Below are 26,814 nucleotides of genomic sequence, written 5' to 3'. Positions count from 1 at the left end.
AAGAACAAGTTAAAGAAACAATGATTGCTTGGGGAAAAACTTTGGATATGGGATTGATTTGGAGAAATGGCAAAAATTGTGGTCTCAAAATTATAAAATGACAATGTCAGTAGCATATAAAGAAAACTTGTATAAGATGTTTTACAGGTGGCACTTTCCTCCGACAAGAATAGCAAGAATGTTCAAGAACAAATCTGAAAAATGCTGGAAATGTCATCAGACTCCTGGCTCATATTACCACATGTGGTGGACTTGTGAGGACGCAAAAAAATATTGGACTAAAATTCGCATGTGGTTGGAAAAAATGACAAAGGAACATATAGATTTGAAACCAGAGATTTTTACTGGGAATCTTACCTGATACATTTAATAAAAATTTAAAGTATTTGATTGTAAATGTATTAACAGCGGCTAGGATTGTATTTGCTAAAAACTGGAAAAGTGAGAAAATACCATTGGAGGAAGAAATTATTAAGAAAATATTGAACTGTGCTGAAATGAGTAGATTGACATTTGAAATTAGAGAACAAGAAGATAAACAATTTTATGAAATTTGGGATCTTTTTTACCATTGGTTAGATAATGCAATATAATAATAGAATACTTAGAAACTTAGGAAATAATGATTATATATATTTCTTTTTTTTCTTTTTTTTGGCTTTGATAATATTTTTAGAATATTTCATTACGATAGACTTGGTATGATTTTATGATTCGTAATAAGATAAGTTAAATAAACTATAGTTATCTCGTTTAAGTATGAATTATTAAAATCAGTTAAATGATTGTTTAATAACAATATTAGGATATACAATTGTTGATTGATAATATGAGTTACTATGTAAAATAACTATTATGAAGGTTATGAAATAGATGCACAAAAAGGAGTGATAAACCAACCGATGCACTGTCTGTAAATATATGAAGAAGAATAATGATGTTTTTATGTCGTGTCTTATGTTGTTTGTGTTTTTGTTTGTTGTTAAAATCAATAAAAAAACCTTTTTACAAAAAAAGAAAAAAGAAAATTAGAAACAATATGTAACCTAAAATGTGATAAAATATTTAACATAAATTAGTGAAATTTTTGGTTAAGAAAAGGGAGTACTGTAACGAAACATAATTCAAGATTGTGATGTGGGGGGTAATAATCTTTGAAAAGCATAAGTGTTCCCACAAAGGCATGATATTTAATTGAAATGGATAAAATGTTTAAGATATAAATGATTGTTAATATTAATGATTAGAATATGGTATACTAGCGAAATTTCTTGTGAAATGAGAATTGAAGTAGAAGAAGGAGGAACATTTTAATGAAATAATGAGCTATAATATATGATGAGGGGGATAATATATAACTATGGAAAATAGGGCTCCCATAAAAGTATGTGATTTAATTGAAAAGCAATGATTTAAATGTTTAAGATATGAATGAATATTAATACTAATGAATAGATTTGTATTATTTTTGATAATATAGTATAATTTTAGAATGTACCAGACAGAATCCCAATGTATGTCATGTGTTTTATATTAAGTATTATAAATGTAGGAAAGAGATAAAGGCATCATACTCCATATAGTGTGCAGGAGAAGTCTTTTCTTTTTTTTAAAGAAGGAAAATAAATGGTTGGCTGGAATAGAACAGACAAAGAATAATAAATATTATGATATGAATTGAGAGGAGATAAATAAAATAAAATAAAATTGAGAAAATTTAAAGGAGAGGAGAAGACATATAGAAAACTGAAAATGTTAATAAGATATGAAATGGTATGTAAAATGAATATGAATTTGAATTTGTGTCTGTACCAAGAGTTTTAACCCGGGACTAAGCAACTTTCAGATAAGAGATTTTTTATGCTTTTATGTTTTGTTTTATGTGTATCTATGTATTGTTTGTCTTGAAAATAAAACTTGTTTTAAAAATAAATAAATTCCATGGACGAAAATCCTACAAACAACTCAAGGAAACTCTGAAAAATCTGATCATAAAAGCCCAGTCCAACACAAAACCACTGAAGAAAAAAAACAAGAAATCAGCATGATTGCACAAAGATCTCTCTGCTAAACTGAAAGCAAAACGGAAAAGTACAAAAATTGAAAGAGGGACTAACTAAAGCAGAGAATCAGCAGATAGCCTGAATCTGCAAAGGTGAAGTCAGGCAAGCAAAGGCTCAGAATGAACAGAATGAACAAAGACTTACAACAAAGTCAAAGATAATAAAAACAAGTGTCTTTCAACATTTAAATAGCAAGAAAAAATCAAGGAAACGGTAGGTCCACAAGAGAGAAGATGGCAAGGAAATAAACAGGCAGCAGAGAGAAAGAAGAGCTACTTTGCATCAGTCTTCATGCAAAAAGAAACTATAGCAAAACCTACCAAAACCTAATTGTAAAAGACAAGACTAGAAATAAAAATTAAAATAAGCAAAAAAATGATTAGAGAACCCCTGCTTGATGAGTACCAAGATCAGACAGATTACATCCCAGAGTTCTGAAGGAACTGGTAGATGTTATCTCAAAATCATTGTACCATGTCTTACAAAAATCCTGAGGGAACTATTGGAGGATTGGAAAAAAGCTTATGTGGTTCCCATCTTTAAAAAAGGAGAAGAAAACAGACCCAGGAAACTACTACAGATCAATCAGTCTAACATCAATACCTGGGAAGATACTGGAAAAGATAATCAAAAAATAGATCTGCAAACATCTAGAATCAAAGTTATAACTAATAGCCAGCATGGTTTGTTAAAAACAGATCATGCCAAACCAATCTTATTTCATTCTTTGGCAAAGTGACTATATTAGAAAAACAGCGAAATGCTGTGGACATAGAATATTTAGTGTATTCATCAAGGCATTTGACAAAGTAGATCACAACCTACTTCTCAGTAAGCTAGAAAAAAGTGGGATAGACAGCATCGCCACCAGATGGATTCGCAACTGGCTGACAAACCATACTTAATAAATAGTCCTTAATGGTACTATGTGTACATGGAGGGAAGTAAGCAGTGCAGTTCCAACTTAGGCCCAGGACTCTTCAGTATCTTCATACATGACTTAGATGAGGGGGGGGACTCATCAAATTTGCAGATGAAAACTAAGCTGGCAGGAATAGCCAACATCCCAGAAGACAAACTCAGGATCCAAAGAGATTTTGACAGCCTTGAAAAATGGGCCCTACCCAACAACATGAATTTTAATATGGAGAAAAGCAAGACTTTACACCTGGGCAGGAAAAAAACCAAATGTACAAGTACAGATTAGGCAAAATCTGGTTCAAAAACTAACTCTGAGAGGGACCTTGGAGTCCTAGTGGACGATCACTTAAATATGAGCCAGCAGTAGCCAAAAAAAGCTAATATAATCCTTGGCTGTATAAACAGAGGCATAGAATCAAAATCAAAATCAGTATTAGTACCACTTTATAAAGCCTGCATCCAATTTTGGTTACCACATTACAAAAAAGATATTGAGACTTTGGAAAAAAAGCAAAGAAGAGCAACTAAGATTATTAAAGGCCTGGAGACAAAAACATATGAATAACGGCTGCAGGATTTGTGTTTGGCTTGTCTAGAGAAAAGAAGGAGTTGGGGTGACCGGATAGCAGTATTCCAGTATTTGAGGGGCCATCACAAAAGAAGAGGGGGTCAAATTATTCTCCAAAGCACCAGAAAGCAGGACAGGAAACAATGGATGGAAACTAATCAAGGGGAGAAGCAACCAGGAATTAAGGAGAAACTTCCTAACAGGGAGGACAAGTAACCAATGGAACAGCTTTGCCTTCAGAAGTTGTGGGCGCTGCATCACTGGAAGTCTTTAAGAAGAGACTGGACAGTCCAAAATGGTATAGGGTCTCCTGCTTGAACAGGGGGCTAGACTAGAAGACCTCCAAGGTCCCTTCCACATAGACTAGTGTCTAAACTTCTGGACCTTGGGCTTTCTAATTCAATCTGCCTTTGGATTATGGATTTCCTGTCTGGCCGCTTACAGAGGGTCAGATCAGGTAATCATACCTCTCCAGCCCTCATTCTTAACACTAGTACACCACAGGGTTGTGTGTTGAGTCCCTTACTCTATACTCGTTATGTGCATGACTGCATTCCCACTCACGCTAGTAATACTATGGCTAAATTTGCAGATGATACAACAGTGGTGGGACTTATCTCCGGGGGCGTGGATGAGTCTGCCTACCGAGATGAGGTGGACCAGTTGCTTTCGTGCTGTGAAGACAATAACTTGGCCCTAAACACCAATAAGACCAAGGAGCTTATAGTGGATTATAGAAGGAACAGATCAGACCTCCAGCCCTTGCTTATCAGTGGAGACCGAGGGGAGCAAGTGGCCAGTTTTAAGTTTCTGGGTGTTACCCTAAAAGAGGACCTGACCTGGGGTGGCCACATTGCAGCCCTGGTTAAAGAGATTATACTACTTGAGACTTCTCAGAAAACAACAACTGAAAAATTGCTGGTGACCTTTTCCCGCTGCACCATAGAGAGCATTTTAACATACTGCACCCTTGTATGGTTTGCCAATTGCACAGGGGCAGATAGGAAAACACTCCAGAGGGTGAACGTCATTGCCCAGAGGATCATGGGTTTCCCTCTCCCCTCTTTGGAAGAGCTTTAGAGCTCCCGCTGCCTTAAGAAAGTTCAAAACATCCGAACTTCCGGTTGCAAGGCTTCGGCGGCGGCAGGAATCCGCTTCTCTGCGGGTCCCTGCTGTGCTCGCTGCTGAGGTACCCCCGATCCAACTGGATTTGGGGGTTGTCGCTGCCCCAAAGAGGCAGCGGAAGACAGAGGAGATCCGGGCAGGGGTCTGGGGATATCGCAACCCCTTTCCCCAGCCGGCTAGACTCCTTTTTCCTGAGGCGGTGGAGCGGCTGTCAGAAATGGCAGCCACAAAGGAATCTTCAACCGGATAAGACTGTGCAGGAGGAAGACAGAAGGAGAAGTTTTCTTGGCTGAACCGGGACAAGAAGTTACTTTTAAAACACCCTGGAAACCTGACTTTCGGATTGATACATTTGTTTCCAAAAGAAGTTTGTTACAGGCGGCGAAAGTGCTGAAGGAAAGTTCACTCCCTTACGGAGAAAGCAAATGAGCACAGAAAAACTGCTGCTTTGAGGTAAAAACAAGCTCTTTGTTATAAGTGGGAAGGAGAGGACTAAAAAACAATCTTTAAAAACTTGTTGGAGGAGACGCTTTGAAGATTATAAGACCAACAACTAATTGTAATACGGCTTTAAAATATATTTGGGATTTTGCCCCAGGAGGAAAAGTTGCAAAGAGAAGAAGAGGAAATAATTTGTCTGTTTGGATTGTTTGATAACTTTGACATTTGCAAATTACTTTAAGATTAAAAACATCTGGGTTGTTCTTAAAAATTTACAATGGCACCATCTGTGGATCAACTAAAAATGGAATATGAAAAATTAAAAGAAAGAGAACAAAATGGCAAGAATTCATTGGGAGCTGTCTTCCACTTTTTAGAAATGGCAGTTTCTACGTACCAGCAAATACTTGAGGAAGAAGGAGAACAAGAAGAAGAAGAAGAAAAGGAAGCCATTTTTAATGGACAAAAGTTCGATTAAGAAAGAAAATAGGAAGAGAGGAAGGAAAAATGAGAATTTAAGATTCAATAAAACAACCAAGAAAAAGAAAAATAAGGTGAAAAAAAGGTATAATGTTAGAAAGCAATTGAAAAGAGAATTACAAGAGAGGGGAAGCTAAAAGGTGGAGGTCAGGAGAGGGGGCAAAAGATCAGACTGGAGAAGAAAGGGAGGGAAAAAGGGAAAAAAAAGCCACGGTCTGAAACAAGATATCTTTTTAGAGATAAAGGATAAAGGACAGTGTATAATTTAAGAAAGATTCTGCAAGAGTACATAAGATAGTATTGTAGTATTTGCATTTGGAATAGTCTATTGGAATATTATAAGATTTAACAAAATATTAAAATATTAAAATGTTTTATAATGATAGATTTCAATATTTAATAAAATATTAAAGAGAATGTGTAAAATGATTAATGCTTAGTTATACTATTAATTAGAAATAGAATGGAAATTACATACTTAATTATATTATAAGTTTATTATTCTTTTTTTTTTTTCAAAATACAATATGTAGAATGTACTAAGCAGAATCAGGATAGAAATTATGTATTATTTTAAGTGTTACTTTAGGGAAAGGCACCACACCTTAAAAGTGATTACAGGGGAAATTCTTTGCTAAAGAGAAGAGATAAATAGATGATTGGAAAAGAACGGACAAAAGATACAAACATAATGATTTTGAAATAATATGAAATAAATAAAATATAATTAAGAGAGTGAAAAGAAGGGAGAAGTTATATAGAAAATATAGAATGGTTAATAAGATATGAATGGTATATAAGGTGAGCATGAACTTGATTTAGGTCTGTAAAAAAAGATGTAACCCGGGGCTAAGCCACTTTTCAAAAGAAGTTTTTTGTTTTATGTTTTGTGTTTTGGTTAACTATGTTTTGATTGTGAATTAACAAAACCTTGGAAGAATAAAACTAAAGGGAGAGAAATTTGGAAAAGACATGTATAAATGATAATTAAGGAGGTTTTATCTTTTTATGTCTTGTTTTATGTTTTGTATTTTGTGTGTTTATGCTTGATTGAGAATTAACAAAACCTTGATAGAAAGAAATATAATTGAATAAAAGTGAAGGGAGAAACAATGAGAAATTTGGAAAAGATATATACGTGTCTAAATGGAAATGTGATAATGTGGAACTATGCCTTAAAAAATAATGCTTTATTTGCCTTGTTAAAACTTATAAGTAATTTTTGAGAAAGGAGGTTTTATACTTTGATGTCTTATGTTTTGTTTGTCTTTAAAACTAATAAAACTTGTTTTATATATAAAAAAAGAAAGAAAGTTCAAAACATTCTCAAAGATCCATCTCATCCTGGGACCCCTTTTTAAAAAAACTGTTATCATCTGGCAGACGGTACAGGATAATAAAAACAAGGACAAATAGGCTGCAAAACAGCTTCTCTCCCAGGGCAGTAGCTCTTTTGAATTCTGCTGTATAGTGCAGTGTTGGTGTGGTGTTGGGGGTTTCCGGTTCAATGTGTGAAGGGTGAAGGATGTGTGTTTGTGTTTATTTTCATGGTCATGATGTGCACTGAAGATGGTGTTTGATTTCGTTGTACGAGGTGCAATGGCAATAAACTAAACGAGCTCTATTCTGATTGATTGACTGGTATGATTGAAAACCCCTTATGGACATTTTTGCATAGAAAATGAGAAATGAATTCTGTGATTTAAGGTTTTGATGATAAGAAAAGTTAGATTATGGAAAGAAAAGTATCATGATGCCACATTAGAGAGAATGGTTAAAATATAGTTGCACTTATAAGTGCTGTGAATAAGATTGGAAGACACTGTTATCATTTTTTCATTCCTTTCTATTTTTCTTTCAACCTTTTTTCTTGCACATTTTGCTTTCTTTTTCTCTTTTCTTCTTTATAGTACTTTGCATTAGTTTTGAACTATTTAATACAATACATTATCTAAAAAGAAGGGTAGGAGCATTAGATAGGCAGAAGGAAGCAGAAAACGTAGTATGTGAAGATTGCATCTATCAAGTGACTTGCATTCTGGTACTGTCTACTTTCTGGCAAAGGTCCCATATCTGGTGAACTTTTAAGTGCTGCTGTGCAGAACCAGGCAACCCTGTACGTTGCAGCAGGGCTGACATGGGACAGCAGCAGGGAGTTTAGGATTGTCCTCTGTGTGCATGCAATAATGGCAGGGGAGGCTTAACCACTCTGGTATCAGCACTGGAGCACACATGCACTGCTCTTTCGGGGGGCCTCTCCAGGGAAGTCCTTGTCATGCCCCTGTCGGAATCTGATTCGGAGGGGGAGGCCAAGCAGCTGACAGAGAGTGGAAGTGTGGCTCCTTGGCTGTGGAAGGAACTGGGGAAGGGCACAGTCTGGCTGGGCAGAGCAAGGCAGAGGGAATTCGAAGGAAGACCCAGGCCCACCCCCTCTTCATCCTAGGGCACGCAGGGAGGAATGGAGAAGGGAGCAATGTGAGTTGCATGGCTTACGGGGGGAGGAAATGACCCTGATTCCCTTCATTAGCTGCAGCTGGGAACACAGTGTTTAAAAAGGGAAGCTGCCACAGCAAAGTTGTTGGGAGCAAATCGTGAATTATCTGGTATCGTCTAGGCTTATCTGGGTTCCTGGCATCTTCCCAACTGTGTGTCTTTTGCTGGGCTTTCAAGTCTGCAATTCCTTCTCCTGCCCTGTCAAGTAATTACTGCAGCGTGGTTTGTTTTGATTTTTAGTTACAGTCTGCATATACTTTGTTTTTGGACTGAATTTCCTCCACGTAAACGCTGTTCCTGGGAGAGTTTTTCTCCAGCCAAAGGTAACTGGACATTGGGGGCAAAGTTGGAGGTATTAAAGGGACATTTCTTGCTTATTTGACTGTGTTGCCTTTGTGCCACACCCCGGGTCATCACTGTCCTCTTCCTATATCCGCCTTCCAGGGCAGCTGAGGGGAGGACCAACGAGGTAGGCCAAGTGGCAGGACCCCCCACCCATCCACAAAGGCCCCCCTGCTCTCAAAAGCAACAGGGCTCCTAGCTCTTGGTTATCAGAAATAGGAAAACTAACTGTGGTGTTGAATTTCAGACAAAAGGCAGCATGAGTCAGCAACTACCTGCATGCCAATATTTTCTGCAACGAAACTGTCTAATTTCTATCTTGGGAAAATCAGATGCAATTTTTAAAAAAAGTTTGTAGTACAGGAAGTCCTCGGGTTACAATGGCTCCACTTCTAAGCGTCCCTTTTGCAAGGAAACGAAGCTTTCAGCCTGCGTCAGTTCTCCATTCGGGTGAAAAGTGTTTGAACGCCCCTGAGAAGCTTACAAGTGGAGCCATCTGCTCCGTTTCTGGGGGTGGGGATGGAGAATAGGGCGAATGCTGCAGACCTCTGCCGTCGTTTGTAAGGGTGAACAATTGCCGTGGTGCTGCAACAGTCACAATTTGGGACTTGCTCGTAAGCACTAGGGGGTATTTATCTCGTACCTTTGAATGGGCACTAAATGAAAACCTGGGGATTACCTGTACCTTTTTTTAGCCTGAGAGAAACTATTCTTAGGTGCAAAAAAAAGAAAAAAATCAATGGATGTCCAATACTTTGTGACACATTTAGAGTTTTTCCAGAAACTGCTTGGCCTTGAGCAAAGACAAAGGATGCCCCAAAGGAACAGAGCTGCCCTCTTACAGCTGTGACCAGCACAGGCGGAGACTCTCCTCTCCTGCCAAGCAAGCAGGAAGCTGGACACCCCCACCCCCCATGGAGCAGGTGCTCAGCTGGCTCCTACCTCCAAAATTGGGCACATGGCATCTGCGGTTGTGCCTCCCAGGCTCTTGCAGAACTTGTAGAAGGACTCCAGGTAAGCCTAGGGAGAAAGCAGCCCACAGTGAGCACCTGGCCCAGCAAGGCCAACAAGAGCAACCCACGTAAGCTACCAAACGGCCCACAGAGTTTGGAGCTGACAGCCTGGCAGGGGCACTGCCCTCCAAGGAGGTGGGGAGGGGGCACCCGGTTTGGCGGAACAGGGAGAATCTTGAGACCAAATCCCCAGGAGACAGGGACTCTACATACGTTTGGGAACATACAAAAGCCACATCCAAGTAGGCAGCTGAAGTGGTGGGCCAATTGCAGGCTACTTTGGACATCAGCACTCAACGCCTCCTTGCCCTGCTCCCCACCTGAAATCTCTGAAGGCCTTTTCTGTTCAGAAGATTCAACCAGCCAAGGCGGACCATGAAGCCACACAAGGAGGAAGCAGGAGGCATCCTTGGCCAAACCTGTCCAGCAGCCTCTATGCTCAACTCCCTGCCCAGGCAGCTTGGCAGACCCCTCCCCACTGCTTCCCACATTCCTTTTTGTCTTTCATGTCCACTGGGAGCCGCCTGCTTATGACCTCTGGCTCATGGGAATCCGTCTGATCAAGGGAAGTAGGTATAACAGCATCCTGTTTTGCCAGGCACAAAATGAACCAGGAACCTGGAGCAACCAAGTGCTTGGAGGCCGAGGGAGTGGCAACCGCTTCCCTCAGCACACTTGACATCCCCACCTCCCCACCCTCCCTCGCCTCACAAAGGGCCCACACCCTCTTTCAGCAGCACTACCAGTGGTTATACCAGGGCAAAGGGATTGTTACACTGAGCTCCTCAAGGACAAACCCGTGAGGTCTTCCATCAAGTGCTGCAAGCGGTCCAATTCACCATTTGCCCTTGAAATCCAAATGGGTGCTCCTCCTCCATATTTACTTCTCAAGTGTAACAGGAGTGTTAATTTAATTCTGAGAGTTCTCCTATGCAAGCAAGATGATCACATTAACTCTCCCTCTGCTGCCATCCAGAGACAAGAGCCGAACCTGGTGGTTCTCAACCTTTGCCTCACCATTTGGGCCACAGGCCATGACCACGAACCACCCAGACTTAAGATTTAAACTGTAAACTTCAAGCAAGCCTTTGCGGACCCCCTGTGAGGACATTGCAGCTCCCCAGGGGTCTGTGGGCTACGTGTTGAGAGCCACTAGGCTTACACATCCTTAGAAAAGCAGGGGTTCCCGTTGGTCTCTACTGTTTACTTTGCAGCTCCTATGGGGGGGACTGAAGGAGAGCAAAAGGAAAGCTCCAGGGTGCAGGAGGCTGAGGCCTGCCCAACATGGCTCCTGCCCCCTCCTCCCTCCCCACTTGCCCTGGTCCTTCCGGCTTCAGTTGGTCCTGCAGACCCAGCCACGTTGCCCAAATGGGAGAAGCTTTGTAGCACCACATTTATTCGTCTCTAAGCACTAACCTTATACAAAGTGTTTCGTATAATTTCTATGTTCATCTCATCCAGGTCCTGCTCAGATATGCAATCCTGGAAAAAGGCGGCTGAAAGAGAAGAAAAAGGGTGAGCAGGAGAAGAGAGAGACCCCTCTGGACCCCTGCTCAGGCCTGCAGCCGCCCCTGCTTTGTGGAGGAGGAGACCCCTCACTGGCAGGCCCTGATGCTTTCCACAAATGGCCAAGCTTGGCAAGGCCACCAGTTTTCCTGCCCACCTAGGATTGAGGCCCCACCTGATAGCTGCCCTCTTATCTTACCGAGAGGAGTGTCCACCAGGATGGCATTGTACAGCTCAGCTGGCGTCTGGGCAATGTTCACAGCCTCCATCTGCTCAAAGCTGCCCAAGGGGTGGCATTTGGGTACCAGTTCTGCGATGGAGCGTTGATGGAGCGTCCCAGTAATCAGCAGAATGACATTGTCAATCATGTAGCTGTAGCTGAAAGGAAGCAGCGACAGCTAGGACAGCAAGCAACCCCATCCTCCCTCGCTCCAGTGGAGGGCCCGTCGCCATCTACAGGGCCCCATCAATTCACATGCACATCCCCAAACAAGCTTCAGGGGGTTTCTCAACAGCAATGCCGCACAAGTGTGGAGCAGACCATGGACTGGGACTTTGGCTATTTGGGAAAGCTACGACTTCAAACCTCAACATCTCAGCTGGTGGGGAAGAGTCGGCGGGGGGCCTCGTGGCAAAAGCACTGAATCAGAACTACAAAGGCAGGCCCAGATCCAAGCCTGTCCTTCCGGGTGGCACTGGGTCAGTCGCTTTCAGCCCAGCCACAGCCAACCCAAGAAAAGGCCCGGTCCTCTCCAGGCAGGGCCTCCCCTGCGTGCTCAGAAGCACAGCACACGCCGGCACCAGGAGGGCAGGAGCCTGAAAGCCCCTGCCAGCAAGGGGGGAGTAAACCCCGGCTGCTTTACTCCAAGGGGATCCTCAGAAGGCGGTGAAGAGCAGGGCGCAAGAGAGCACGGACCCAAAAGATTGGGGGAGGGAGGGCAGGAAAGCAGTCCGAGTTCTCTGCTGTATCCCAAGCAGTCCTTTTCTTTTAAATTAAAAGTTTTTAATTTTATTTTTACACATCTCTTCACGTGAGCAACATGATTCCGGATTATAACACTTGGACATAGTCATACTTTCATTTCCATTAATCTTATATAATATCATCTCATATCATTATCCAATTCACTCATCTTTAAATAAATTTGCATTTCATATTTCAATTCATTAGTTCAATATCAATATCTTTTCATCCACACATAGCTTTTCAATTCTTTATCCCCTATTATTTCCATTTTCAGCCTACCACCTATGTTATTTTACATTACACATCATTATTATCGTTAATTTTCTCTAAGCGGATATGTAATAAACTATCTGCAAAGAGTAAAAGTAAAATAAAGCCAATGTATTTAGGATCCACGTGGTATTTTCCATTCCCTTACTTTAATCATAATAAAATTCTCTCATTATACACTTCTAATATCCATTAAATAATCAACGGTATATTTTAAAATGTATATATTTTAAGATATTCCCCCCAGAAAATCACTAGAGTAACTTCTTAACATGTCTCATTTTATCTTCACTTTACTTGTAATATTAATAATCATGTTTTTTCTTCCTTTCCCCTTATCCAAAGTTTGTCCATATATTTTAATTCATTTCCATTCCCATTTTTAATCCTCCAAAGAAAGGGTTCATAACAGCACAATTCATATACAATTCATGTTCATACATACATATATACATATATATACATATACATATATATATATATATATATATATATATATATACATATATATATATATATATGTATATATATATATATATATATATATATATATATATATATATATATACATATCTATATGTATGTATGTATACGTATACACATATGTATGTACACATACACACACACACACACACACACATACACATATATATATACATATATATAAAAATACAGTCCTAAAATATTTCCCAGCAAGTTTTAAACTAAGTACAAATATACATTCCCATGTGGTATCCCCCTTATAAAATCCCTAACCTTTATCTCTAAATTTCTCGGCTTTATTATTTCTTTTAATTTTAGCCAGCTTTCCCTTTTCTAAGTTTCCCCGGACTTTCTTCTTCTTTCCTTCTGGTATTATTTTTATTCCCCTCTGCCTGTCAGCTATGTTTTCCTTCACCTGTTTCAGTTCTCTTTTGGGGGGGTTTCTTCTTATATAATTCCTTCTTCTTAGTCTTGGGAGCCTTATCTCTTTTATTTGTTGTCTCTGTTGTCAGTGTCTCTATTTTAAATCCTTTTATATCCTTTGGCAATGGTCTTTGTTCTCCATATTCTTCTAGGCTGTTGTTTTCCTCTTCCGACTCTTCATCTCTGAATTTTCTTTGTTTTTCTACAAGTTGCAATGCCATTACTTTTCTAATCATTGTGTCCAGCAATTTCATTCTTTCTTTTAACATACCTCTCACAGTTTGCAGCCCCGACTTAAATTATTTGCTTATTTCTTTCATTTCTTTATTAAAGATCAAATTTTTCTATTATAGTCCTTGCCAAAAGTCTCCGTTTCTCTCTCTTTCTTCATGTTTTTTTGTCACAGTCAACCTCCAGCAGTCCCAAAATATTGTATTCCTTTATATTTTACTGTAGTCCCCACTTTTTTTAAAAAAAGCTTCCGGGGTTCTTGTATTAATATTATTCCATTTCTTCTTTCTTTCAAATATTTATATGACCAGTAATTTCCCATAAAAGCATAAAAGAGGAAAATCTTTCACCATTAGGTGGTGCTCTATATCACTTTCTTTTCAAAATTTTTTAATTTTTAATTCTCTTTTCCGTAGTATTGTTAAATTTTATCCATTCCAAATAAATCCAGCATTTTAGCCAATACATAATTGATGTCCAATTCTGTATATTAGTCCAAATTTAATCTCTGTTTTCATATAATTCTTTTATTTCCGGTTTTTCCTTTATTCAAAGTCTTTTATCCAGTTACACGCCATTCACCACTTCCACTCTCCAGCACAAATTAAGTCCCGGCAGCTTCCTGTCTTCAGGGCAGCCATTACAGTGCCGCTTCTCCGTCTTCTAGGGGAGTAGATACCAAGCCAGGGAGGGGAGATACAGCCCTCTCAACCCAGCTTGCGGTCTCTCCCTCTTCCCCCCACCCCTACAGGGCAAGCAGGGATCAAAGCCAACAGGGCAAGCAGGGATCAAAGCCACGTACGATTGCGGTGTCTGGTCCGTCTTCGACGTCCCCAAGCAGTCCTGAAAGCAATCAGACCAGCTGCTGATCAGGACAGTCAGGGCTCCCATTGCCTGCCAGGGCTCGAGATTTCGTCACAGAGTCCTTTCCACAAGTTCTCACGTGACCTCTTTACATTTTTGGCCTTTAACTCTCATTATAACATCAGGAGCCAGTGATTAAAAGCACTGGCTGCCCCATTTGATTCTTTCAGGCAGGCAAGGTCAAAAGGGGTTTTGAGAATCTCACCCGTTCACTTACACCAGGAACTGAGAGTTTCACTTTTTTTTTTTTTTTTGAGAAAGTCACTGTCCATCCCAAGACTGATGCCATTTTGAAGGAGCACTTCCATCATCCAGCAATCATCTCAAATCATCCAGATGTTTAGATAACAGATTTTCAAAGAACTGCTACACTAGGGGTAGGAAACCAGCACACTGCTATTTTCCCAGGGTTGTTTTTTTGTCACCTTGATGCCACGCAAAATCACGTTGCTGAACCACAGTACATGCATAAATACATATATATATAGTGATATAATATTCTGGAATTTAATTGTAAACAATATCTATGTATTTATGCATGTATTTTGGAGGCCAATCTCACAAGAAATTACTCTGGGTGGTGTACAATAATCATCCACTATTTTTGTATCCATTTTCCTGGGACCCCCAGAACTGATAGCATAACCAGGTCTTGAGGGACTTCTGGAACTTCCAAAGAGAGGAGGGAGCTGGTCCTGTTTGGGGGCAGAATCTTCCACAAGATGAGTGCTCTGGCAGAGAAGGCCCAGAGGAGCCGAGAGGGGCACAGGAATGTACTCATGGGCCTGAGAAGAAATGACCTGCAGATCAGGCTTCCCTTTTGGGCATAAATACTTGGAAAAATTATTTCTGAAGAATTTAATTAGGGCTACGGCAAAGCCAGGTTCACAGTGTTTTGCACCTGGCCTCAGATTTTAGTAGCCTGTTGTATAACTACACAGCCACACTCTTTAAAAATAAAACCAGTGGGGCCATGCTGCAATGGCATCTACCTTCAAGATGGGCTGTCCTACAATTCTGGGTTGTCTTCAGGTGAGACAAAATGAGTTGTGAGGGCAGCTCCAACGGAGCGACCAATGCTCCTCCTGTCCTTTACACGCTTCCTCCTGCCACAGCCATGCTTGGGTTTGTCTGGCGACACCCTGCAGCTGCTACGGTTCTTCACAACTAGACACAAGAAGAGTTTTCCCCCGAAAGCCATCACTCTGCTAAACAAATAATTCCCTCACCCCTGTTCAACCATTACAAAGTCTGCACTATTATTATTACTATTATTATCTTGTCATCACTCCTTATCACCCATCCCTCCCACTTGTGACTGAATGACTGTAACTTTGTCACTTGTATCCTTACGATTTCTATTGACTGTTTCCTAGTATGATTTGATTGCTTATTGTACCCTATGACTATCATTAAGTGTCGTACCTGATGATTCTCTACTCCTGACAAATTTATCTTTTCTTTTATGTATACTGAGAGTATTTACACCAAGACAAATTCCTTGTGTGTCCAATCACACTTGGCCAATAAAGAATTCTATTCTATTCTATTCTATTCTATTCTATTCTATTCTCTATCCCGTCCCATCCCATCCCATTCTATTTAAATTCTATTCCTATATCCTTCTATTCTATTCTATTCTATTCTATTCTATTCTATTCTATTCTATTCGATTCTAATTCTATTCTATTCTCTATCCCGTCCCATCCCATCCCATTCTATTTAAATTCTATTCCTATATCCTTCTATTCTATTCTATTCTATTCTATTCTATTCTATTCTATTCTATTCTATTCTATTCTATTCTATTCTCTATCCCGTCCCATCCCATCCCATCCCATTCTATTTAAATTCTATTCCTATATCCTTCTATTCTATTCTATTGTACCCTATGACTATCATTAAATGTTGTACCTGATGATTCCTGACTCTTGATGAATGTATCTTTTCTTTATGTATACTGAGAGTACTTACACAAGACAAATTCTTGTGTCCAATCACACTTGGCCAATAAAGAATTCTATTCTATTCTATTCTATTCTATTCTCTATCCGTCCCATCCCATCCCATCCCATTCTATTTAAATTCTATTCCTATATCCTTCTATTCTATTCTATTGTACCTATGACTATCATTAAATGTTGTACCTGATGATTCCTGACTTTGATGAATATATCTTTTCCTTTATGTATACTGAGAGTACTTACACCAAGACAAATTCCTTGTGTGTCCAATCACACTTGGCCAAAAAGAAATTCTATTCTATTCTATTCTATTCTATTCTATTCTATTCTCTATCCCGTCCCATCCCATCCCATCCCATTCTATTTAAATTCTATTCCTATATCCTTCTATTCTATTCTATTGTACCCTATGACTATCATTAAATGTTGTACCTGATGATTCCTGACTCTTGATGAATGTATCTTTTCCTTTATGTATACTGAGAGTACTTACACCAAGACAAATTCCTTGTGTGTCCAATCACACTCGGCCAATAAAAGAATTCTATTCTATTCACCACTGAGGGCAACGGAGCTGGACTGCGCAGAGGAGTCCCCCACTTAGAACTGGTAGTTCTGGGATAAGATTAGTTCCCTGCTTTGGTTTTTTAGCAGCCACTTGCATTAGGTTTCATCCTGGACAAAATAGCCGGGTTGGAAGGGATCTTGGAGGTCTTCAATCTCTGCTCAAGCAGGAGACCCTATTCTATTCTGGACAAGTGGCTGTCAATCTCTTCATAAAAGCCTCCAGTGATGGAGCCTGGACAATTTCTGAAGGCAAGCCATTCCACTGATTGTTCTCACCGTGAGGAAGTTTCTTCTTACTGATCTTACAAAATACATTTGTGCGCACAGACCTTCCAATCAGTGTTGTCTCCTGGGGACTGCCTGGACAATCTCCAGCAAGACTTCAGGAATGGTTGGTCATTGTCTCCTTCCTAGGACTGAGAGAGAGGAATGGCCCAAGGCCACCTGGCTAGACTAGAACTCACAGTCTGCCCATTTCTAGCCTGGTGCCTTAATCACTACACCAAACCTAAACGTGGGATTTCTCATTGTTGTCATGACACCTAAGTCGCTCCAAAAGACAATCTGTCTGAATTGACTTAGATCAGTGGTCCCCAACCTTTTTTGTGCCAGGGACCAGTTTCACACAGAAACACTTTTTCAAGGACCGGGGGTGTCCGAGTTTGGTGGTTTGCTTGCAGACGTTTCATTATCTGACTAGGTAACATCTGATGTTGTTACCTAGTCGGGTAATAAAACGTCTGCCAGCAAATCACCAAGTTCAGGGAGCGCCAATGCCTCCTCATTGCAACCCTGAGCGACAGATAGTCCCTGAGGACGGCTGAGAAGCCCCTCTCAGCCCTGCCTTCATCAGCCCCATCCCTCAGGTGTCTCCCTCCCTCCCTCAGCCTCATCCCTCAGGTGTCTGGCTCGTTCCTCTCTCAGTCGCTCTCTCTCGCTCCTCCACCAGCCCAGGAAGAAACTGCTTCAAAGAAGCCTGCAGGGTGGCTTTTCCTGTCGGCGCAGATCTTCCGAAGCGCCCGTTCACCCCCACCCGCAAGTCATTCAATGACCATCTTGAAGATCGGCCAATATTATCTGGTTGCCGCCACAGAAAAACCAGCCCAACATTTCTCTGCCTGGGGCCGGTGGCCATTTTGCACTCACCGGCCTCCCCAGGGAACCTGAAATTCCCTTAAGAGGTGCATCAAAGAAGCCACCTTCTCGGACCAGGCCACCCAGCGCAGCAGATCCAAAGTGGCTCCAGCGGAAGGCACCAAGAGAGAACCAACCTTTCCCTCTGCACAGGAATGTGCGGACTGGGGACGAGAGAGACGATGGGACGATGTGCCCTGCGGCTGTTTCAACCTTCCACACACAAATAAGGAGGGGGCTTTTGGAGTACAAGGGGGTTACGGAGGCTCTCAAGGTGAATCCTTGCTCAGTGCAGGAATCGTATTAGCCAAGAGACGGTTCTCTAGCTTCCACTTCAACCCTGGTGACTTTAAGCTGTAGAGGCCTGGACTCCCAGCATGCTGGCTGGGGAATTCTGGGAGTTCAAATTCATGATTGTAACTGAGATGGGCAACTTTACCATTAAGCAAAGTGGTTGCTAACTGGGAAATCACAATTGCAACAGCAAAGTGACTACTCAATGACTAGTCATTTTCATGCTTTTCTTTTGTTTGCCTCCTAACCACTCTGTCACCCTTTGGCAGCAGGAAATGGAAAAGAAGGGAGAGACTGCCGACAGAAATTACGTACTTGCCCCCCCTCCCCCCCAAAAAAGGAGCAGAGACCGGAGAGGGAGAGATTTCAAGAGAGTAAGCTATTTGCTCTTCTACACATTGAGAAAAATGTGGTTGTGCTGGCAGTGGGAAACACCTTCCTTTCTTGCAATCTCTTTCTCCCCAATTTGCAGGACTCCCTCTAGATGTCGTAAGAGCTACTAAGAGTTCAGGACAGTAGTGGATTCTTTTTGCAGGATGATCTGTCAGGAACAGCTTAGCGGATTCCTGAAGTGAACACAAAATTAAACCTATAACGTCCCTTCCAACTCATACATCCTACGTCAATTCCCCGGAGTCTCCTTTTCTCAAGACTAAAAAAGCCAGCATTTTCAACCCTGTCCACAAGATTTAATATTTGGTCTCATCATCCCAACGTCCTTTTGTTCATTTCTTACTTTGCAGAACATTGAATAATTACCGAATACTCTGTTTTGGACTGCTTAAGCCCCCCTTAATCCAGAATTGTTACAAAACCCCCCTCTTTAAATTAAATTCTCTTCAATTTCTAGTGAATTCAACACAGAAATTCAAGGCTAGCATAAGGGGTTGTGATCTTAGGAGACAAGGCATAAACAATTCGTAAGCGTGAGGTAAGACAGACTCTAGAAGTCCTCTGAATCATCGGTCAAAGCTTTCCCTATTTACGTGAAAGCAAAGCGTGTTGTGTTTCCACATAACCCACCCAGTGGACTTTCTGCCGGCCAGATTCCCAGGGATTTTTTTTCAGCACTTACGTGATGAAATCCAGGAAACTGGCCAAAGGCTCGTAAGCGTGATTCCGCATGTGGCGGAACTCCACAACCATCTTCTCCTTCAGCTTGTCATCAATGACAGAGACAGTGAGAGGGGAGGCCTCGTTGGCCAGGAAGTTCCCATAGTCCGTACTCTGGAGATGAAGCTTCAGATCTGAAAAATTAAAAACAAATTTCAGGCAGGAAAACTGATGGAAGACAGACCTGGCAATCAATCTCCCCTGTAGGCTGGAGCTTGGTATTTTTACTTGCCTAATGAACAAAGTATGTCAGCGGCCACCTTAGGCTTGCTTGTGCTTCACTCCTAGGCAGCGAAAGACTGGACTGTGGGCAGGGGGAACGAAGGGGGAAAATGCCTCGGGGAAACGAAAGGGCTGCATCTCCCTGAGACACGGCCTCAAGGTCACCCAGCTGGAAGAAGAAGGGGCGGCATACCAAACTATTGGACTGTTAGACTGTGCTTGGATGTTAGGAAAGCATCTTGACTGAACTGGTTGCACTGGGGGGAGCAATGAGAGACAGTTAAGGGAGGGAAAAGTAGAACTTTGGCGTGCAATTTTCAATTTTACCTTCGCACTACTGCAATACACTTGATTTCTAACAAATTATACCTTTCTCAACAAATGGAGCCAAGGATTGTTTCTATTTAGAAGTTTAAGTTGCGGCAGGTCTGAGAAAGTGTACCAAGTGTCTTTCTAGGGATCTAGAAGCATCAGTCCCTTGGGACAAATCTCTGACAAAACAGGCCCCTCCTTCAGGTGCCTTTTCCTGTCTAGTAGCTAAGCCAGCTTCTGGAAGGTGTAGCTTCTAGGGAGACTTGAGTGGCCCTGCAAATCCAGGTCACTGCTGAGTCCTACTTGAGAACACAGAAGGAAATACAGTATACCATTTGCCTTCAAGCAAGAACTGGTCAAAGTACAAAATAGACAAAGTAATAGAAAATGTAGAAGCTAAAGTGCTCCAGAACTTTAGAATTCAAATAGACAGGCACTTGCCACATCTACAACTTGCCCCTGTCTACAACTGTCAATAAGAAAGACAAAACCTGTCTGAACTGTGGACGTGCCAGTACCCGGAGAAAGCAGAAGAGGAGAGAAGATAACAAAACAAAACACAAAAACCTCAAATAGAAATGGAATGACTTCGGCAAAAGAAAGCAAAGATATCATCAATAGGTGCAATCCCGAAACAGCTGGAGCACCACTTTGAACAGCATGGGCATTGACCAATTTACCATTGATCAGTCAACTGCAAAAGGCAGCTTGACTCAGAACAGCTGATATCCTGTGATGGGATATAAGCATCAACATCTGCCTATCCAAGGTCCTTGGGAAGGACTCACAGGTATATAAAAACGCCAAATCCAGTCTGAACATCTGCTTTTCTATGCAACGAACAATAATAATCAAAGTCTTTAATTTTTAGCCAAAGAAATGAAGTGCAAAGCACTAGGAATATAGAAGTGGGCCATTGTTCCACTCCTACTCCATACAAGACCCAAATTAAGCACCTTTGAAACATGGCAGATTATTTTTCTCTACTTCGCGAGAGACCCGCCTCTCCAGCTTCTCGGCATCCCAATGACTATTCCTGCTGAAAAAGGACTGCTTCCCCATCTGTCCCACCTCAGGCAAACGTTCTTCACATAGCAAACGTTCCCTATGAAGAACAGTCTTTTCTTGCTGTTCAAGTCCAGTCCCTGCCCCAACAGACTGAGCCAAGCCAGCTAGGATAAACACTAGTTGAGCTCCTCACAGAGCGACTGGCAGCCTTAATCTCCCTTTGACCTTTTCAATGGTTCAATCTGACACTTTTTAGCCAGCCAAAAGTCTCAAGTCTTGGGGTAGAGGTGAGGGGACAGAGAGTGTGAGAGAGAAACGGATTGGAACCAGATAGAACTGACATGCTTGCAAAGACTGCTCAGATTTGGGGGATCTGGAAGAGTTCAAGGCACTCTCTGCCTTCAGAGAATCCACGAACTGCATAATTACTTTTCAGTTCAATATCAAAAAGGCAGAACAGAGAAGAGGGGGGGATTACATGCTAAATCAGGAGGCCCAGAGCACCACTTTCTTAGTGAGTTGCAGAGAGATGGAATGGAGACAGTCCAAGCAAGAGTGAAGCCATGTATGAAGCAGTCTAGAAAACGTTGATTTTCAGCTTCTGGGTGAGGTTTTATGGTATACTAGATGTGTCCAAAATAGCAGAAAGAGTGAGAGAAATGAACAATGGCCAGTGATGATTCCTGGCCAGTTAAAGTCCTTCTGGGCAATGGACAGAAGGAGAGATCACCCTCTTGTGCCTCGGACAGGTGTTCCTTGCAAGGAGATTGCAGGATGGAAGAAGTCTTGTGGTCTCTTGAATGGGTGGGTGGGTTAAAGAAAAGAACAACTTTCTTGCACTTGTCATGCCCGACTTTTAAAAGAATTAAGTTCGACCCTTACTTTCTTCATCGGTTGAGATACAATCAATTTACAGTTGAAAACAAGAGCACAAAATAAACTTCTTGGACAGTCAACTTTCCTTCCAAATTACAAAAAGCGATTGTACTTCAATCACTTCCAAATAGAATACTGCAAAGAGATAAATGAAAAGGAGTGATGTTCACTTTTAAGCAATAGAGGTTCAGATTGAACTTGGTGCAGAAAGTGAGAGAATTGTTAGAAATGTTTAAAGGTGAACTGCACTGAAAATGACAAAGATCCTTAGCACTTTGGATTCTGAATAGCTACAAGAATCTAAGGGAGAGATCACCATATTGGGTATTAGAAATCCTAAGGTTTTGGTAGAAATTTGGAATATAATTTCCTAATGTGGAATATAAATGGAACAAGTGATCCGCAAAAAAGAAAATTATTTCACTATTTAAAAAATTGAAACAGGATATATAGGCTTGTTTACAAAAAGCATATACACTGCTCAGAAAAATAAAGGGAACACAAAAATAAGACATCCTAGATCTGAATGAATGAAATCTTATTACTTTGTTCATTACATAGTTGAGTGTGCTGACAACAAAATCACACAAAAATTATCAATGGAAATCAAATTTAGTAACCCATGGAGGTCTGGATTTGGAGTTACACTCAAAATTACAGTGGAAAAAAACACTACAGGCTGATCCAACTTTGATGTAATGTCCTTAAAACAAGTCAAAATGAGGCTCAGTAGTGTGTGTGGCCTCCACGTGCCTGTATGACCTCCCTACAACGCCTGGGCATGCTCCCGATGAGGTGACGGATGGTCTCCTGAGGGATCTCCTCCCACACCTGGACTAAAGCATCCCCCAACTCCTGGACAGTCTGTGGTGCAACATGGCATTGGTGGATGGAGCGAGACATGATGTCCCATATGTGCTCAATTGAACTCAGGTCTGGGGAACGGGCGGGCCAGTCCATAGCATCAATGCCTTCGTCTTGCAAGAACTGCTGACACACTCCAGCCACATGAGGTCTAGCATTGTAGTGCATTAGGAGGAACCCAGGGCCAACCGCACCAGCATATGGTCTCACAAGGGGTCTGAGGATCTCATCTTGGTACCTAATGGCAGTCAGGCTACCTCTGGCGAGCGCATGGAGGGCTGTGCAGCCCCCTAAAGAAATGCCACCCCACACCCTTACTGACCCACTGCCAAACCGGTCATGCTGGAGGATGTTGCAGGCAGCAGAAGGTTCTCCACAGCGTCTCCAGACCGTCACATGTGCTCAGTGTAAACCTGCTTTCATCTGTGAAGAGCACAGGGTGCCAGTGGCGAATTTGCCAATCTTGGTGTTCTCTGGCAAATGCCAAACGTCCTGCACGGTGATGGGCTGTAAGCACAACCCCCACCTGTGGACGTTGGGCCCTCATACCACCCTCATGGAGTCTGTTTCTGACCATTTGAGCAGCCATATGCACATTTGTGGCCCGCTGGAGGTCATTTTGCAGGGCTCTGGCAGTGCTCCTCCTGTCCCTCCTTGCACAAAGGCGGAGGTAGCGGTCCTGATGCTGGGTTGTTGCCCTCCTACAGCCTCCTCCACGTCTCCTGAAGTATTGGCCTGTCTCCTGGTAGCACCTCCATGCTCTGGACACTACGCTGACAGACACAGCAAACCTTCTTGCCACAGCTCGCATTGATGTGCCATCCTGGATGAGCTGCACTACCTGAGCCACTTGTGTGGGTTGTAGACTCCGTCTCATGCTACCACTAGTGAAAGCACCGCCAGCATTCAAAAGTGACCAAACCATCAGCCAGAAAGCATAGGAACTGAGAAGTGGTCACCGCCTGCAGAACCACTCCTTTATTGGGGATGTCTTGCTAACTGCCTCTGCTTTCCACCTGTTGTCTATTCCATTTGCACAACAGCATGTGAAATTGATTGTCAATCAGTGTTGCTACCTGTGGACAGTTTGATTTCACAGAAGTGTGATTGACCTGGAGTTACATTGTGTTGTTTAAGTGTTCCCCCTTTTTTTTTGAGCAGTGTATTTTTAAAAAGGATTTAAAATTTGACCCATTACCTTGATACCTGGGATAACATCGAGGATGAGGAAAAATCAGAAAGGTATTGGCTTTTATCTTGTACCGACCATGAGGAAAGGGCCTGGCACACCACGAGTGCAAGTGCACACATAATTCCTGATGCAGCAATGGAAAACAGTGCCCAGGAGTGAAAGGGCAGCTTGCCTGAGGTTCTGGTTCTGAGATGCTCTGGATTGGGTTCTTCTATGCCCCAGAAAGCCTGGTTGCTGTCTGGGATGCTCAGCTGTGGCTGGATTCCAAAAAGTTCCTACAATTGCAGCCAGACTGGCAACCGTGAACTTAGCGGGGGTTCCCTCTGCTTTGGCTACCAGCCCTGCAAGGCCCTTTGCCCTTCTCTCTTGAGTAGCGTCCAGAAAGCACAGCGGGTGCGGAATGGGAGGACCAGCCAGCCAGGCCGCTGACCCCAGCCAGAGGGACCCTCTCCCTGCCCCGCTGAAGCGTTAAAAGAAAGGACCACGAACCGCTGCCTGGGAAAGGCTGCAAAGGCCCTGCGGCGGCTGGCCACCGTTGGGGAGGCAGGCAGGGGCTCCTGCACCCCAGGAACCGGCTTCCCTCCCACAATGCCCGATGGTGCCAAGAGCGCTTCTCCTTCACGCCTTTGAAGGTCTCAACTTCCCCCAAGTCTAAACCCGCCGTTCCGTGTTTTAAACCTCATGAGCTGCTTCGGGTGGGGAAGGAAACGGACAGGCGGGGTATGAATTCAGGCCAAAGGAAGAGAGCAAGCAAAGGCGGATTCCACCCATGACGCCCAAGGAAAGCGGGACCCTCCCCCGGCGGGACCACCGAAAGGCCCTTTCCCGCAGGCAAGCAAAGCAGCCACGCCGCTTCCTCTTTTTCGGCCCCGGCACCAGACGCCGCATCCCCGCTGGCCCACGCAGGTCGGCCGAGACGGCCCGGCGCCCAGCACGCCCCTCCCGGAGGCCACCCCCAAAGCGGCGCCGGCAGAAACCGGAGAGGCGGCCGCGGTGCCCCTCCCCGGGACCGGCCCGAGGGCGGAGCGGCGCCTCTCCGAAGCAGAAGCGGCCCCGTCCGTCCGGCAGCCGAAGGGAGGCCCGCCGCTGCGCCACCGACCTTCCAGGCTCTCGCACTGGACCAGGTTGAGGTAGTCGGCCTGGCTGAGCACCCCGGCCTTGAAGCCGCGCACCAGGCCCTCCAGGTAGCCGCTGTCCACGTTGAAGTAGAGCTCTGGGAAGCAGGAGAGCAGCATGGCGGCGGCGGCGGCGGCGGAGCCCGGTCTGTCCCGTGACGCCCAGCACTTCCGCCGCCGCAGAGGCCATAGAGACACACAGAGGAGCGGCTTCCGGCGCCGCCAGAGCTTCCCGTCTTCGGGAGAGCGTCTCCACCTGGGCTGGGCCAGAAATACTCCGCTGGAGGGACGGGAGGGGGGCTGGAAAGCTTCGGTTCTAGGAACGCGAGGGAGACGCCGAGGGAGTCCGGCAGCTGGAAGGGAGCCTGGAAGGCGGGCCCTGTGCCTCCGCGCCCGGCTGCCCGCCTCCTTTCCCAGCCTCTGCTGGCGAGGCTCCTTCCGGGGGCCCGGAGCGGCAACAGAGCCCAGCCGCCGGGAAATCTTTCCTGAGGGCAGGCGGAGGCCCAGAACCGAAGCCTCGGTGGGTTGCAGCTGCGGGTGAGGCCGAGAGTCAGGCTTCCGTGCGGGGGGCGTTGTGGGGCCCGGCCCTTCCCTGAGGCAGCTGCGACTAGGAGAGTCCGGGGGGTCGTGGCTGGGCCTGCAGGGCGGCTGTTGGGCGCCTCGGGGCTCTTGGCTCTCCAGGAGCCGCTGCAGAATCGCCCCTGGCGGGACTGGCCTTCTGGGGGATACAAAGCCCCGCCTGGCCTTTGCCGGGCCTCCCTCCCGAGGGCTTCAGAGGGTTGTTCCAGGACATTCCCTCGCTGGAAAGGGGCCTTTCACCCTTCGGGGACCCGAGGCCGCCCCTCCTTGGGCCCCGGGAGTGGAATGCCTTGGAGGAGACGCGTTGGGCACCCCTTGCTATCCCAGGTGCTGCCAGACAGACAAACATCCGGCTGGTCTTTTCAGAGAAGGTGTTCAACCTAAAACATTTTTTGCAGCCCAGACTCTGCTGCTCCGTTCTTGCCTCCCAAATCCCATATTTCTGCAACCTGAAAGACAAAAGGTTTTGGAGAAACCTGGCCTGGCAGAAACGGGTAGTCCTCCAGTTCACTTAGTGACTGTTGGAACTTACAACTGAAAAAAGTGACTTACGACCATTTTTCACACTTATGACCATTGCAGCATCCCCCAAGGTCACGTGATTTACATTCAGATGCTGGATAACTGGTTCATATTTATGACGGTTGTAGTGTCATGGGATCACGGGATCACTTTTTGTTGACCTGGCAAGCAAAGTCAACTTAGAAAGCCAGATTCACTTAACGATGCTGTTACTAATTTAACAACAGCAGTGATTCACTTAATAAATGGGGCAAGAAAAGCTGTAAAATGGGGTAAAACTCACTTCACAAATTTCTCACTTAGCAACATAAATTTTGGCTCAGTTGTGGTCATAAGTCAAGGACTACCTGTAGTATACCTAGAACAAGTTGTCCAGAGACACTTTTTGATAAATTTTCATATTTATTTTTTATTCTCTGCTTTATATATACTATTCACCATTCTCTTGGGTGTTACCATATGTTTCACATGTATGAGGTCTGTTTCAGAGTCACCTCTCTATATTTTTTAGTTCTGATTTGGAAAATAGGGAATATCATCACTCCCATTAGAAGAAACCAGGGGCAGCTTGACTCCTGCCTGCTGAGTTGAGGCAAAAGGATGTTTTTATAAATAAAAGAATCTGAACACTGTATTGGAATCTGGAAAACAGAAATCCATGGAAAGTAGGGATAGGTTTGAACAAGTAAGATTATGGAAATAAGATATAAATAAGGCTGGAGACCCTGGTACATTCCTGTTTTGATTAAGGTTGGATGAAAACTGGAGAATCACAGTTGAAGCTAAAGTGCTTTTAGCTTTTATTTAACATCATTAATGAAAAAAAAAGTCACATTTCTTGGATTCTTTCTCATAGGCGATT

At 43.3% G+C, this 26,814-nt stretch overlaps 1 protein-coding gene across 1 annotated transcript in view; it reads right to left on the bottom strand.

The window, feature by feature from the left end:
* Positions 1 to 25,267, bottom strand: part of ATP6V0D1 (ATPase H+ transporting V0 subunit d1) — a 41,218-nt gene extending 15,951 nt beyond the window's left edge. Inside the window, exons 1-5 of the mRNA XM_026684204.2 lie at positions 24,836 to 25,267; positions 19,225 to 19,396; positions 11,152 to 11,330; positions 10,863 to 10,942; positions 9,376 to 9,453 (exon numbers count right to left, since the gene is read on the bottom strand). Coding sequence (XP_026539989.1) covers positions 9,376 to 9,453; positions 10,863 to 10,942; positions 11,152 to 11,330; positions 19,225 to 19,396; positions 24,836 to 24,971 — 645 coding nt within the window. The 5' untranslated portion in view covers positions 24,972 to 25,267. The remainder of the gene's footprint in view (positions 1 to 9,375; positions 9,454 to 10,862; positions 10,943 to 11,151; positions 11,331 to 19,224; positions 19,397 to 24,835) is intronic.
* Between the last annotated feature and the right edge of the window lie 1,547 nt (positions 25,268 to 26,814).

This window comes from Notechis scutatus, chromosome 9 (genome assembly GCF_049901735.1).
Source record: "Notechis scutatus isolate UNSWTSFEM ecotype Mainland chromosome 9, rNotScu1.2, whole genome shotgun sequence".
Taxonomy (NCBI): domain Eukaryota; kingdom Metazoa; phylum Chordata; class Lepidosauria; order Squamata; family Elapidae; genus Notechis; species Notechis scutatus.
Note: the sequence above shows the minus strand (reverse complement) of the source record. Positions and strands in the feature narration are given on the sequence as shown.